Source organism: Notothenia rossii (assembly GCF_949606895.1).
Source record: "Notothenia rossii genome assembly, chromosome: 12".
In the NCBI taxonomy this organism is placed as follows: Eukaryota; Metazoa; Chordata; class Actinopteri; order Perciformes; family Nototheniidae; genus Notothenia; species Notothenia rossii.
This window is the reverse complement of record NC_136911.1, coordinates 23860800-23877304: the sequence shown is the minus strand read 5'-3', so window position 1 is coordinate 23877304 and position 16505 is coordinate 23860800. Positions and strand designations below refer to the sequence as shown.

The 16505-nt window shown below is 42.0% G+C and overlaps 1 protein-coding gene across 5 annotated transcripts in view; it reads left to right on the top strand.

Annotated features, from left to right (window-relative positions):
- The window catches only part of actr3b (actin related protein 3B), a 17061-nt gene extending 6339 nt beyond the window's left edge, over window positions 1–10722 (top strand). For 2 of the 5 annotated variants that reach the window (XM_079662113.1, XM_079662111.1), the window contains exons 9-14: window positions 311–403; window positions 3299–3424; window positions 3782–3865; window positions 4283–6306; window positions 6887–7061; window positions 9393–10722. In XM_079662113.1, the coding sequence (XP_079518239.1) occupies window positions 311–403; window positions 3299–3424; window positions 3782–3865; window positions 4283–4378 (399 nt within the window). In that variant the 3' untranslated portion in view covers window positions 4379–6306; window positions 6887–7061; window positions 9393–10722. Of the gene's footprint in view, window positions 1–310; window positions 404–3298; window positions 3425–3732; window positions 3866–4282; window positions 6307–6886; window positions 7062–9392 lie in introns of those variants that run through there. The other 3 variants (XM_079662112.1, XM_079662114.1, XM_079662110.1) reach the window with 3 other exon arrangements.
- Window positions 10723–16505: the final 5783 nt, after the last annotated feature.

The window sequence follows — 16505 nt, the reverse complement described above, 5'->3', positions numbered from 1 at the left end:
CTGAGCATTAGCATCAATCACTTGTAATTGCTCCCCCTGTTGTGGGACTAATAAAGGATTATCTTATTTGAAGTGTTGTGACATTTAAAACAAAATCATAAAACTTTAACAAAATCTGAAATATAGACCCTGAGGAACCCCCAAAACTCATTATTTACTTTTCTAATAAAAACTGTGTATAGTAAAGCCAGTAGATAAGAAATAGACATAGTTGAATAGTGCTTTGAAGCCTGTTGTCTTTTATTCCATCTGAATGCTGACTTGTTATAATGACCATATTCTTTTTTCTGTGTAATTGTGTGTTTTTCAGTTCGCTAACCCAGACTTCATGCAGCCAATCTCTGACATTGTTGACGAGGTCATTCAGAGCTGTCCAATCGATGTGAGGCGGCCGCTATACAAGGTAACACCTGAGCACACCTGAGCACTTTTTAATCTGTGTGTGTGTTTATATGTATCAGAACCAGAGGTGAGAAGTAGTGGTACTTAAGTACATGTTTCTGGTATCAGTACTTTACTCCACTACTTATTTTTCTGACGACTTTTTACTTTTACTTCTTACATGTTGAACTCAAATACCTGTACTTTCTACTTCTTACATGTTGAACACAAATACCTGTACTTTCTACTTCCTACATGTTGAACACAAATACCTGTACTTTTACTTCTTACATGTTGAACACAAATACCTGTACTTTTACTTCTTACATGTTGAACACAAATACCTGTACTTTTACTTCTTACATGTTGAACTCAAATACCTGTACTTTCTACTTCTTACATGTTGAACTCAAATACCTGTACTTTCTACTTCTTACATGTTGAACTCAAATACCTGTACTTTCTACTTCTTACATTTTGAACTCAAATACCTGTACTTTCTACTTCTTACATGTTGAACTCAAATACCTGTACTTTTACTTCTTACATGTTGAACTCAAATACCTGTACTTTCTACTTCTTACATTTTGAACTCAAATACCTGTACTTTCTACTTCTTACATGTTGAACTCAAATACCTGTACTTTCTACTTCTCACATGTTGAACTCAAATACCTGTACTTTCTACTTCTTACATGTTGAACTCAAATACCTGTACTTTTACTTCTTACATGTTGAACTCAAATACCTGTACTTTCTACTTCTTACATTTTGAACTCAAATACCTGTACTTTCTACTTCTTACATGTTGAACTCAAATACCTGTACTTTCTACTTCTCACATGTTGAACTCAAATACCTGTACTTTCTACTTCTTACATGTTGAACTCAAATACCTGTACTTTTACTTCTTACATGTTGAACTCAAATACCTGTACTTTCTACTTCTTACATGTTGAACTCAAATACCTGTACTTTCTACTTCTTACATGTTGAACTCAAATACCTGTACTTTCTACTTCTTACATGTTGAACTCAAATACCTGTACTTTCTACTTCTTACATGTTGAACTCAAATACCTGTACTTTTACTTCTTACATGTTGAACTCAAATACCTGTACTTTCTACTTCTTACATTTTGAACTCAAATACCTGTACTTTCTACTTCTTACATGTTGAACCCAAATACCTGTACTTTCTACTTCTTACATGTTGAACTCAAATACCTGTACTTTCTACTTCTCACATGTTGAACACAAATACCTGTACTTTCTACTTCTCACATGTTGAACACAAATACCTGTACTTTCTACTTCTTACATGTTGAACACTAATACCTGTACTTTCTACTTCTCACATGTTGAACTCAAATACCTGTACTTTCTACTTCTTACATGTTGAACTCAAATACCTGTACTTTCTACTTCTTACATGTTGAACACAAATACCTGTACTTTCTACTTCTTACATGCTGAACCCAAATACCTGTACTTTCTACTTCTCACATGTTGAACTCAAATACCTGTACTTTCTACTTCTTACATGTTGAACTCAAAAACATGTACTTTCTACTTCTTACATGTTGAACTCAAATACCTGTACTTTCTACTTCTTACATGTTGAACTCAAATACCTGTACTTTCTACTTCTCACATGTTGAACTCAAATACCTGTACTTTCTACTTCTCACATGTTGAACTCAAATACCTGTACTTTCTACTTCTCACATGTTGAACTCAAATACCTGTACTTTCTACTTCTCACATGTTGAACTCAAATACCTGTACTTTCTACTTCTCACATGTTGAACTCAAATACCTGTACTTTCTACTTCTTACATGTTGAACTCAAATACCTGTACTTTCTACTTCTTACATGTTGAACCCAAATACCTGTACTTTCTACTTCTCACATGTTGAACTCAAATACCTGTACTTTCTACTTCTTACATGTTGAACTCAAATACCTGTACTTTCTACTTCTTACATGTTGAACTCAAATACCTGTACTTTCTACTTCTCTCATTTTCCAAACAGGCTGGTTCCTTTAGTCTGAATGTGTGTTTGGTGGCGTGATCATTATTCTTTAGAGTCATTGCGTGCCTATTGATTTGAACACGATCCGTGTATCCATCATTTCCTGGTCTTCTCTAAAGAAGAGGGACCAATGGAAACGTTGTCATGTTGCCGTTGTTCAGCATGGAAACATTCATTAGCTAACAATGACATTATTGTTCTATTAATATAAAGGGAGGTCAGGTACTCTTTAAAACAGCTGCTAGTTATGGGTACTTTTTACTGAAGTACATTTCAAAGTTCTTTACTTTGACTTGAGTAAAGAAGTTTAGTCAGTACTTCTGTCGTGTTCAGAATTCCAGGAAAGACAAACTACTTCTAAGTTTAACTATTTACTATAAAAGAGAAAAATATATATTCACTTGGCCAAGGACTCGTCACGTCATAGAAATCACAGGCAGCAAAGCTGTAATCTGTAACCACCATTTCCGTAAAGAGCCCCCGTCCTCGTGTGACAATACATTTGATTACACAGGGCGTTGCCCGAACGTTTACGATTGGTTGAGACTAGATGGAGAGTAAACTTGGTTTAGATTTTGTCTCTCTCTCGTTGGTGCACAGACTTAGACAAAAGTCTCTTGATCCTCCAATCAACATTCGGCCGGCCGGCGAAGTCCCTCCCTACTCTGTCTCTATTCTAGTCATAGCAACTTAAAATGAGCACAATAAGCCTATAATGTAATAATAAGAATCAGTCTTGTAATGTTATATACAAATAGACTCCACACTTCTACTTGAGTAAAGGACGTGTGTATTTTTGCCATCTCTGCACCTGAACACTTTTTAGACGAAATCTAAACCCATACGTTTTTTAACTTTGTTTGTGTTTTATATGTGTCAGAACATCGTTCTCTCCGGAGGATCCACGATGTTCAGAGACTTCGGGCGGCGTGTGCAGAGAGACCTGAAGAGAGTGGTGGACGCCCGACTGAAGTTTAGTGAAGAACTCAGCGGAGGACGATTAAAGGTGAGACAGGTGGACGGAAAAACTGACTAGGTTTCTTCCATTTCCTTTTAACTGGGTTTCTTTTTGGGGGGGTTTTAATTTGTCCAATTTGAGGGTCTAAGGACAGCTTTTTTTATTCTATATAACCTGTAAAGCCCCTTGAGACAAATGTAAAATGTGTGCTATTGGGCTATATTTTGTGTTTTTGTATTCTTATCATATATTGCCTTGTTGGAGGAGCTCGGGTCAGAAGAATTTCATTGCCATTTCTAAAATGTAGCTTATGTGCAAATGGCAATAAAACCTTTGAATCTTGAATCTCTCTATAGAAACATCTCGATTGATTGACTTCAGATTTTCGGGGTTTTTTGTTTGCAGCCAAAGCCAATGGAGGTGCAGGTCGTCACTCATCACATGCAGCGCTACGCCGTCTGGTTCGGAGGATCAATGTTGGCGTCCACGGTAAACAAAACACACACACGCACGCACGCACACACACACACACACGTTTATAGGACTTCTGCCCTCATTGACTAAAGCCCCTTTCCCAAATGCACAGCAAACCCCTTAATATCAACCTCTGTTTCCTTTGTGGGATATTTAGTGCCCTGGAGCTCTGTAGAAAAGACTAATTGCTAATTGGCTTGATGGCTAACTGTTAGCAATGACTAATGTAATTTATTAACACATTGTGAGATGCACTGTGGTTGTATTGTTTGTTTTTATAGAGTTGGTTAGTATAGCCTGGGACAGAACATGATAAACATACAGTATGTGTGGGTTTAAATGGGTTCACAACAGGGAGATTGTTGTTGTTGGGACGTCTGGTCACATTACATTAAGACTACAAATATGGCCGTTGTTTGTTTGTGTTTTCAGCCGGAGTTTTCCCAGGTGTGTCACTCGAAGAAGGACTACGATGAGATCGGGCCGAGCATCTGTCGACACAACCCCGTGTTCGGAATCATGTCCTAATGAACAGTGGCAGCTACAGATAGCTCGCTTGATAGCATGCTACGTTGTTAGCCTGTTGTCCTGTTCTCCTGATAGCTGCTAGCCACCAACCACTTAGCCAGTAGCCAGTTACAGGTACATCTCAATAAATTAGATTATCTTGGAAAAGTTCATTCTAATTTCTTGAGGTGCACCTGTAATATATTGTTTATTTAATTGTTTTAGCCCTTTATGCTAATACACGGTTAGCAGGCTAGCTCAGTCTCATCCAGCGCATGGCGGTCTGGAGAAAGCTAAGCACCAGAATCTGCGATTTATTTTAAACTTTTACCATCAAGAACTTGTTTATTGTCCAAAAAGCAACCAGGTTCGTTTTTTTTTTTTTAAGGACTTCTCAAGACCTCAAAATGAAGAGTAGCTAGCTGTTAGCCTGTTAGCAATGTAGCATCGCAGAGAGTGTTTGTTCAACAGCCTGTATCAATGACTCAATACTTCTGCACTCAAGAGCGTTTATATTTGTAAAGAAAAGCAGATCATATTTATTATAATGTTAAATCTATGCACATTAAACTGAGTCTTTGTCTGAGAGAATAAAAAGACCCAACAGATATTTAGTTTTATGAAGATCTCCACACTGTCATACTGAAATCATATTTTTGTGGCCAAGCTGAGATTTAATGAATGTTAATAAATCATCTGTGGTTTGATACTGAGCTGCTGTCAATAAATCCCCTTTAAGACACCGTTAACACCGACTTTCTGTTATTAGTGGATCTAGGTAATTAAAAACTGGCAACATATAATAAAATATTTCTTAGTTTAAAACGCTGTCACTATAATATGTCAATTACAACATATACCTCTAATCAGGGCCGGCCCTAGCCATTTTGGTGCCTTAGGCGAGATTATGATTTGGTGCCCCCCCCCCTCCTCCAAGCAATACAAAATAGAATATACAAAGAATAAATGAAAAATCTCTACAAAAGAACAATACACTACAAAAACTGAAATGTATTGACATTTTATTGTTGGTTATATACACAAAGAAGGTTTCAAATGTTTTCATTATTGTATGAACGTGCTTTAATTGGGGGGTGGACGTGACATCCTTTAGGGGGGTCCGGGGCTATGCCCCCCGGAACGATTTGTTTTAACATTTTAAAGTATAATGCTTCAATCTAGTGCACTTTGAGCAGAATTACTAGAGACTAGATCTAGGGGGTACAACTTTAAACACCCATATCAAAAAGATCGGTTTGCATTTTAATAATCAAATAAGTATGTGAACATAACCAGTACCCTACCATAGCCAATAACAAATAAATGTAGCTTATTTTATTGTTGTTGTTCATTTATATCTTATTTTACCGGTTAACATTTATTCATGCATATTTTTTAATATCTCCAGTTTTAAACTATATTTTTGGTTTACTGTCCTATAGTATACATTGGAATGATTTCAAACCTGTTTTTATGTATCCTAATAATTATAAAGGAGTGCATTGGAAATACTTGTTTACATAAATTGTGACCAAACCGTTTGAGACCCGCTGAGATAACTTTAGTGAACTATCTAAACACTGTTTATCAGCCTCAATCAAACAACAATCCGCGGTACCGATGCGCGCCCTCGGCTTCTTTGGGCCACGGAAGCTGTGGTTCCACTGTTTGGCCACTACGGACATTAGCTTGAACGGCCGGCACTCTTTTCTGGAGGATTGTCACTATTAGAAACCACAGAAGAAGAACTTCCATTGTTGAGACGAAGTGGAATTTTATAAATCTTAAAAACGGAACTTTAAATGCTTTAAACTCTTTAAGTTTTACTTGTTATAAACTACAAACGGTCTCTCCTTCTTTGAGAAACCGCCACCATGTGGAAGGAACCGACTTTTAACCTCTAAGTTAGGTTTTGGAGCCGAAAAACGGGAAACTTTACGATGTTTTCGGTAAGTTTTTTTAAATGTATTTATCACCTGTCTGTCTCTCATCTGTCGGTCTTTCTGTATCACCTGTCGGTCTCTCTGTATCACCTGTCTGTCTCTCTGTATCACCTGTCCGTCTCTCACCTGTCTGTCTCTCTGTATCACCTGTCTGTCTCTCTTTATCACCTGTCTGTCTCTCACCTGTCTGTCTCTCTTTATCACCTGTCTGTCTCTCATCTGTCTGTATCACCGGTCTGTCTCTCTGTATCACCTGTCTGTCTCTCACCTGTCTGTCTCTCTTTATCACCTGTCTGTCTCTCACCTGTCTGTCTCTCATCTGTCTGTATCACCTGTCTGTCTCTCTGTATCACCTGTCTGTCTGTATCACCTGTCTGTCTCTCTGTATCACCTGTCTGTCTCTCTTTATCACCTGTCTGTCTCTCACCTGTCTGTCTCTCATCTGTCTGTATCACCTGTCTGTCTCTATCACCTGTCTGTCTCTCTGGTCATAATTGAAAGACTGTACATTTGACTATTTTGAGACAGAATAGATTTAGTCCAACGTTGAAAATGATGGTTATGCTGATGTGTCTTTGATGTTCAGGAGATCAGGAGGGAGGTAGGCTGCCAATGGGAGAGTCCACATGAAGAGAGGAGGGAGGAGACGAGGAGGGAGGTGACGAGGAGGGAGGTGGGCTGTCAGAGCGACCCACCAGAACGGAGAGACGCTGCTGTCCAGGTGGATCTGCTGAGTCAACAGCTGGGCTGGAGACACACAGGTGAGACACTCCGCAGGTACACAGTGAGAGACATCAGGTGTTGGAGCAGCTTTTAAAGGTCCCTATTATGAAACTCCACTTCTTCATGTCTCTTCTACATCAACATGTGTCCCCTCTTCTTCATGTCTCTTCTACATCAACATGTTTCCCCTCTTCTTCATGTCTCTTCTACATCAACATGTGTCCCCTCTTCTCCATGTCTCTTCTACATCAACATGTGTCCCCTCTTCTTCATGTCTCTTCTACATCAACATGTTTCCCCTCTTCTTCATGTCTCTTCTACATCAACATGTGTCCCCTCTTCTTCATGTCTCTTCTACATCACCATGTGTCCCCTCTTCTCCATGTCTCTTCTACATCAACATGTGTCCCCTCTTCTTCATGTCTCTTCTACATCAACATGTGTCCCCTCTTCTTCATGTCTCTTCTACATCAACATGTGTCCCCTCTTCTCCATGTCTCTTCTACATCAACATGTGTCCCCTCTTCTTCATGTCTCTTCTACATCAACATGTGTCCCCTCTTCTTCATGTCTCTTCTACATCAACATGTGTCCCCTCTTCTCCATGTCTCTTCTACATCAACATGTGTCCCCTCTTCTTCATGTCTCTTCTACATCAACATGTGTCCCCTCTTCTTCATGTCTCTTCTACATCAACATGTGTCCCCTCTTCTTCATGTCTCTTCTACATCAACATGTGTCCCCTCTTCTCCATGTCTCTTCTACATCAACATGTGTCCCCTCTTCTTCATGTCTCTTCTACATCAACATGTGTCCCCTCTTCTCCATGTCTCTTCTACATCAACATGTGTCCCCTCTTCTTCATGTCTCTTCTACATCAACATGTGTTCCCTCTTCTTCATGTCTCTTCTACATCAACATGTGTCCCCTCTTCTTCATGTCTCTTCTACATCAACATGTGTCCCCTCTTCTTCATGTCTCTTCTACATCAACATGTGTCCCCTCTTCTTCATGTCTCTTCTACATCAACATGTGTCCCCTCTTCTCCATGTCTCTTCTACATCAACATGTGTCCCCTCTTCTTCATGTCTCTTCTACATCAACATGTGTCCCCTCTTCTTCATGTCTCTTCTACATCAACATGTGTCCCCTCTTCTTCATGTCTCTTCTACATCGACATGTGTCCCCTCTTCTTCATGTCTCTTCTACATCGACATGTGTCCCCTCTTCTTCATGTCTCTCTACATCAACATGTGTCCCCTCTTCTCCATGTCTCTTCTACATCAACATGTGTCCCCTCTTCTTCATGTCTCTTCTACATCAACATGTGTCCCCTCTTCTTCATGTCTCTTCTACATCGACATGTGTCCCCTCTTCTTCATGTCTCTTCTACATCGACATGTGTCCCCTCTTCTTCATGTCTCTCTACATCAACATGTGTTCCCTCTTCTTCATGTCTCTTCTACATCAACATGTGTCCCCTCTTCTTCATGTCTCTTCTACATCAACATGTGTCCCCTCTTCTCCATGTCTCTTCTACATCAACATGTGTCCCCTCTTCTTCATGTCTCTTCTACATCAACATGTGTCCCCTCTTCTTCATGTCTCTCTACATCAACATGTGTCCCCTCTTCTCCATGTCTCTTCTACATCAACATGTGTCCCCTCTTCTTCATGTCTCTTCTACATCAACATGTGTCCCCTCTTCTTCATGTCTCTTCTACATCAACATGTGTCCCCTCTTCTTCATGTCTCTTCTACATCAACATGTGTCCCCTCTTCCTCATGTCTCTTCTACATCAACATGTGTCCCCTCTTCCTCATGTCTCTTCTACATCAACATGTGTCCCCTCTTCTTCTACATCAACATGTGTCCCCTCTTCTTCTACATCAACATGTGTCCCCTCTTCTTCATGTCTCTCCTACATCAACATGTGTCCCCTCTTCTTCTACATCAACATGTGTCCCCTCTGTGTAAAAAGACTCTCTCTTTACACAGATGTCTTGTGTAACCATTAGCCAATCAGCAACAAGGTAACCCCCCCCTAGAGCTCCATTGAGTTCTTTGTAACCAAATGTCTCTCAGAGGGGCGTGGGGAGGGGCTCCTTATTTTCATCTAAAGTAACAGACAGAGAATCAGCACTTTTGAAACAGGGCTGAAACAGAGGGGATTATGGGTAATGCTGCAATGATCTCTGAGGTGTGTGTGTGTGTGTGTGTGTGTGTGTGTGTGTGTGTGTGTGTGTGTGTGTGTGTGTGTGTGTGTGTGTGTGTGTGTGTGTGTGTGTGTGTGTGTGTGTGTGTGTGTGTGTGTGTGTGTGTGTGTGTGTGTGTGTGTGTGTGTGTGTGTGTGTGTGTGTGTGTATAGGTGCTGCATGGCATTGTGGGAGAGCAGATGGTCTCTTGCAGCACCACAGACCCCCCCTCTACATGTGCTGCTGCTCCCCCACAATGCATCAGCCTGCATCTCTCAAAGAGCTCACCTGCGTACCCAGCATGCATCAGTGCAGCGACCCCCCCCCCGGACTCATCGCTCCTCTGAGCGAGGAGGAGGAAGAGGATCAGAGTCTCTTTGCTGACAGGCGGTGCAAATTAACACCAGTGAAGAAGAGGAGGAGGAGGAAGGGGTATATGAAATTGACCAATCACATCGCAGCAAGAGCTCGCCGTAAAAGGGAGAGGAGCGAGGACAGGAGAGATGTCGGCCAATCAGAAGTGAGGAGCAGGAAAAGACAAAGAGGCCGAATCTCAGGAGGAGGACAGGAAAAGGAGGAAGAGGAGGAGGAGGTAAAGATGAACATCTGGGAGACGGAGAGGCCGAGGAGGACGGCCGTCGGTCCTCCAACCAGATACCTGCTGGAGAGACAGGAGGAAGAGGAGGAGGAGGAAGAGGAGAGACAGGAGGAAGAGGAGAGACAAGAGGAGGAGGAAGAGGAGAGACAGGAGGAAGAGGAGAGACAAGACAAGCCCCGCCCCCCTGCTCCCCAAAAGACTCCTGATTGGTCCAGACGCAGAGAGACAAAAATCTCCCGAGGGTGGGTGGACTACATGAGCACCAAGAAGAGGAAGAGGAGGGAGGAAGAGGAGGAGAGGTCACATGGTCCGGTGACAGCCAATCAGGACAGAGCACAAGGACCCAGAAAAAGAGGAAGACCAAAAAAGGTCATGGGGGACAGAGAGGAAAGGGGCGGGACTTCTGAAAGATTGACAGGTGATAGAGACAGACAGACAGGTGAGAGACAGACAGGTGATACAGAGAGACAGACAGGTGATACAGAGAGACAGAAAGGTGATACAGAAAGACAGACAGGCGATAAAGAGGGACAGGTGATACGGAGAGACAGACAGGCGATACAGAGACACAGACAGGCGAGAGACAGACAGAGACACAGACAGGCAATAGAGAGAGACAGACGGGCGATAGAGAGAGACAGACAGGTGAGAGACAGACAGGCGATAGAGAGAGACAGACAGGTGATGCAGAGAGACGGACAGGTGAGACAGACGTGTGATACAGAGAGACAGACAGGTCATGTGACCCTCTTATCGTGCTTTGTCAGACTTCAGCGTCTCTTCTGATTGGTCGATCACTTGATTGACAGGTCAGGTCCGACGGGGCCATGTAATGATGAGATGTATCTGATGTTGTTGTGATGTATTTATTGTTGAACAGGTTTAATAAACTTTTAATGACAGTGTTTCTGTTTCAGCATCAGATATTTAAACACACTCATATATTTCAATATAATATATCATCTAGAGCAGTGGTTCTCAACTGGTCAGGCCTCGGGACCCACTTTTTCCTTTGTCAATAAATCGTAACCCAACATTTTGAACCACTGAAATCTATTCAACAAAACATTGTGCTGTAATATATATATATATATATATATATATATATATATATATATATATACTCTTTTCAGCATACAATATGAATGAAAGTGAAGTACAGTGCATATATCCCTCATATCCCTTCACAGAACTAAAGTATGATGGAATCAAAGCTGAACTGCATAAAAAGGCACACATGCTGAAAACCCATCCCCAGCAGGGGGCCTGGGGGGATTCTCCCCCAGGAGATTTTTATACATACTAACATATAAACTACACATTCTGGTCAGTCTGAGAAGAAAATAAATAAATCTATTACTACCCGACATATTAATAATATTTGATGCCATTGTTTGTGTTTCACTTTGTTCTGACAGCTTGCTACTCCACACAGAGAGAAGAGTAAAGAGGAGAGAGTCTGTGTGACTTACTTTGTGGGTAAGGGTAGATAGCCCCCATTGTTCTGTGACCTGTCAATCATCAGACCGGGGGTCATATTTCATGATGTGTTCATTTGTATCTGAAGTTGTACCCATGGCGTATAAAGAATAGTTCTACCGCAGTTATTCTCCGTGGGGACTTCCGGCAACAATCTTGATTCTGATTGGCCAGAAGACTCGAAAAAACATCAGCAAAGATATTTTATTGAGAAGATGATCACTACGTGACAGAAGCTTTCAAAACCGTTTATGGTCTCCGGTACTTCCAGTCCAACGCCGACTGCATGCACAGCGTTAGAACCATAGGTTGGAACATCGGGCCTTCAAAATAAAATGTTGACTTTTTTCCCGAAAACATCACATCTGCGACCCACTCGAAACGGGTCCGCGACCCACAAGTTGAGAACCACATTTACAAAAGAGGATGATTTAAAGATATTTTAAAAGAAATGTTGGTATTAAATTATCAAAATATATCATTTATAAATTCAAAAAGTGCATTTTTACTCAAGTATAAGATCTGAGTACTTCTACTTTTACTCAAGTACAAGATCTGAGCATGGGCGGTCCCAGGATGTTTTTGCTGCAGTAGCTTAGCAGTTGCTATATGACAGCACGGCGTTGCTAGTTCATTTTCAAAATAAATAAACAAACAATACCAGTGGGCCAAGCACGAGCCTGTTCATATTGTACCGTTCACCGCTATTCAAGATCACAGATCACTCAAGCCTTCGATGTTGAAAACGTTCTCTTTATTTTCTGGTATTGACGGCCACAGCCACGCCTTACAGAACCAATCAATAGTATAACACTCATTGTGACTTTTCCCCACACTCGAAGACAACTCCTACCGTCTCGTACTCACTCCACACATACCGGAAAACGCACACACACACCTGGAAGGACTGCGGTCAAGCCAGCCGTCTTTCACTTTTGCGTGGTCAAACCAGCCGCCCCTGTATTTCGAGTGCGCGATTAGTTACAGGTTTACGGTAATGCAATAAAACAACCCTGGGAAGCTGGATTTCAAAGTAAAGGATGGCATGTGGTTCATTTCTATTATTTGCGATTGAGGAACAGGGTAATTTATGAGAATAATGTTAGGACTTATTGCTTCATAAACTTGTTGCAAAAATACTATGAACTACTTTTACTGTGTACTTTTTGAGAATGGCAAAATTCCCTCCTGAGAACAAGAAGGAGCATTTTCGTCTAACTTTGACGTGGGATAAAAAACATTTCTTCCATAAGTAGTTTATGAGTCTGCCATGTTTGTACTTAATACTTCTTAGACTACTTCCACAAATAATATGAACTACTTTTACTGTGTACTTTTTGAGTCATTTGAGTTTCAAAGTCCTCTCCAGAGAACAAGAATGAGCATTTTTGTCAACTTTAATGTGGTCATTCTTGTTCTCTGGAGGGGACTTTGAAACTCAAATTACTGAAAAAGTACACAGTAAAAGTAGTTCATATTATGTTTGCAAGTAGTCTAAGAAGCACTAAGTACAAACATGGCAGTTTCATAAACTACTTATGAAAGAAATGTTTTTTAGACCACATTAAAGTTGACAAAAATGCTCATTTTTGTTCTCTGGAGAGGACTTTGAAACTCAAATCACTGAAAAAGTACACAGTAAAAGTAGTTCATATTATGTTTGCAATTAGTCCTATAGGTATTAAGTACAAACATGGCAGTTTCATAAACTACTTATGGAAGAAATGTTTTTTATCCCACGTCAAAGTTAGACGAAAATGCTCCTTCTTGTTCTCTGGAGGGAATTTTGCCATTCTCAAAAAGTACACAGTAAAAGTAGTTCATCGTATTTGTGCAACACGTTTATGAAGCAATAAGTCCTAACATTATTCTCATAAATTACCCTGTTCCTCAATCGCAAATAATAGAAATGAACCACATGCCATCCTTTACTTTGAAATCCAGCTTCCCAGAGTTGTTTTATTGCATTACCGTAAACCTGTAACTAATCGCGCACTCGAAATACAGGGGCGGCTGGTTTGACCACGCAAAAGTGAAAGACGGCTGGCTTGACCGCATTCTGGAAGGGGCGGTCTCTCCCTAACCCCCACCAACAACATTGCCTAAATAACTTCACAAATGTACTAAACTGTGCACATCTGATAACTGAAATAACTATTAACTTGGACACGCTATAATATTATCATTAATATTTACATCAAAACATTCATTTGACACTTAACATTACTTTGCAAGGTAAGCACAACCAAAATAAGATTGTAAAAGCAGAATTTGAACACTGTTTCTGTGCTCCTACAATATGTTTGTATAATACCATTACACCCTAAGCGTACAAGTACACTATATCGATCGTTCACTGTTTCAACTGGCATGCTGTGGCATTTAACCTCATCACCACACCGCAAACAGACAGACACACAGACACGCACACACACACGCGCGCGCACACGCACGCACACGCACACGCACACGCACACACACACACGTGAGAACGGGAGCAGAGCCACTCACCAATGGGTCACATCTATCAGAGCAGGACAATGCATCTGTTGTTGTGGTTCAAAGCAAAAGCGTCTATGATCTCCTGCTCATCAAGGGCTCTTGCACGTTCTGCATTGATGGACAGCAAAGCCAAATTGCTATTCCTTAAGTCCCCGCTGTTGCTCCTCATGTAGTTTTTGACACGCCGTAAACAAGAAAAGCTGCGTTCGCAGGTTGCAGGCGTGACAGGCAGTGTGACCGATATACACAAAAGTCTGTGCAAATCAATAAATGCGTCCTTGTATGGCCGGAGAAGCGAGAGAAATTCGTGTGTGGTTTTCGCAGTGTGTCCCTGCTGCTGCTTTGTTCGGACAAGGAGCCGTCGAACTTGGTGCAGTTCTGCAGACAGGTTGTCCGTTTTTACCCCATAATACTGGGCCATGGGTGATAGGTGTTCCATCTCAAGGAATGACTTATGTGTTGGGTTTAAGGCAGACGTGCCCTGTAGAACACCACAAGATTCAGACGAAAACCGCCTTTTCATTTCATTGACGAGTCTATCAATGACAGGGTAGTAGCAGTGCTTTCGGATGTCCTCAGAGGAGGTGAGTGGTGGAAGTTTTCCTGTTGGAGCATCAACTACAACCCCGTCTAGGTGGCTTGCAGGCTGAGGCTGGCGTCGCTCTTGTCTCAACTGGATGAGGATGCCAGCCTTGGTGGAGAGGGCTTGTGCTTTGTCCAAAATGTCATTCCATGATTTTTCGTTTCGCTTTTTGGAGAGGGATGTAATTACCGACTCAACGAGATCCGTAGCAGATGCCAGTTGCAGATCTGGGGTCTGTAAATGGTCGGACAAGAATTTGGTGGCCCGAAACATATCCTCAAATAGAGTGAGTTGCACAGCAAAGTGAGCGTCTATCAGTGCCTTCACTGCTCTAGCTTCTGTCTTCCCGCGAGCGTTTGACTGCGTGATGACCTCATCGAGTGTGGCATAGATTGCTGGCAGTGTTTTCTGAATGGCCCACAGTGCTGAATACTGACAAGCCCATCTAGTGTCTGGCAGCTTTTTTAGTTCAATCGGATTTTCTGTTGGTTCAAGTTCCTTTTGTTTTTTATGGAAAATGTTGTGCACGACAGAGCCAGAAAATAAATTATACAGCATCTGCACAACTTCAAAAAAATCCCCTGCTGGTCTTACATTCTTGACACAGTCAACTAAAACTAAATGTAGCCGGTGGGCATGGCAATGTATATAAAGAGCCTGTGGCACCTCCTTCCGAAGCCTCTCCTGCACACCGTCAGTGCACCCCGACATGACAGCGGCACCGTCGTAGCATTGGCCAATGCACATGTTGTGATCAATGTTGCATTTACTGAGCGTCTGTTTGATCGTTGTCAAAAGTGAATCGGCGTCTAGTCCATCAGCTGGGGTGAAGTGAAGGAACTCCTCCTGTATGCCATCGTTATGTATATAGCGCACTGCCACAGACACCTGGTCCTTTTGACTCACGTCTTTGCTCTCATCCACCATCAGTGCAAACACTCCAGCTTCCTGTACTTCCCCACTCATTTGATCCCTGACCATATTTGACATCAGCTCAATTAGCTCATCTTGTATGTCGTGGTGTGAGTACTTTGCATTTTTCGGATAATCGGATATTGTTTTTGCCACAGTTTTGTCAAACTTGCCAATCAGGTCTAAAAGTTCGATGAAGTTCCCCCTGTTTGATGCTTCACTCTCCCTATGCCCTCGTTGTGCAATGGGTTGACACGCAGTGTAACGCAAAGCTTCCACAGCTGCCCGCATATATTCCCTGTTTTCACATACAGTTTGTGAATGTCCCTCGCTGAGTGCGTTGCTGATTTTTGAGCCACTCTCTTTCCTTAATTTAAATTCAGACCATGCATCCATGGCGTATTTATGTCCACCACTCACATCATGTGTAAGGAATGACTGCTTAGCTTTAACCCAGGTGCTAAATCCGTCATGGGTAAAGGCATTTTCTTTATGGAACCGGCGTCCTTCGTGAGCAAAATGTCTGCAGGCAAAACAAAATACACTGTCCATAGTCACTGAGTACTCGAGCCAAGTATATTGCTCGTACCATCGGCCATTAAATGACCGCATTTGCAGTCCGTACTTCTTGGTCGGGTATTTTCTCAGCATAGGACGTCTTGGTCCATCGCAGGTTGAATGGCTGATGTCAATGACGGTGTGGAGGGGAGCAGCGCTAGTTCCACTAGTTCCACTGCAGCTCGCGGTAGCAGCTAGCTGGTCCTGCTGCTGCGGGTGCAGCGGGTCAGTTGGCGGGGGCACCTGTTCTTCGTGGTCCCAATCCTCCCTGTTTTCATAGTGGACACCGGGATCCTCGTGGATAGCAGGGTTATCCGGCTGGACCGGCTCCGTTGGAGATCGCGGTCGTTTACGCTGACGAGTGAAAAATCTTTCCATTTTCGATCTGTGTTCACACACTGAGAATTATAACAAGTTACAACATTAGCCAAGTAACAGTTCGCGCTGTAACTTACAGCGACCCCTGATAGATCTCGCGAGAATGTGTATACATATAGAACATTAACATAACAGAACAATGGGGTTGCTAAGCCGTTGCTAGGCCAATTGTTGGAGTTGCTATAGCAACCCCCAGGCGCCGCCCCTGCTCCCTCCATATGACAGGAGGGAGCCTGGTTGAGCTGAGACTCCACAGAGTTCACTCCGTCACGGAGG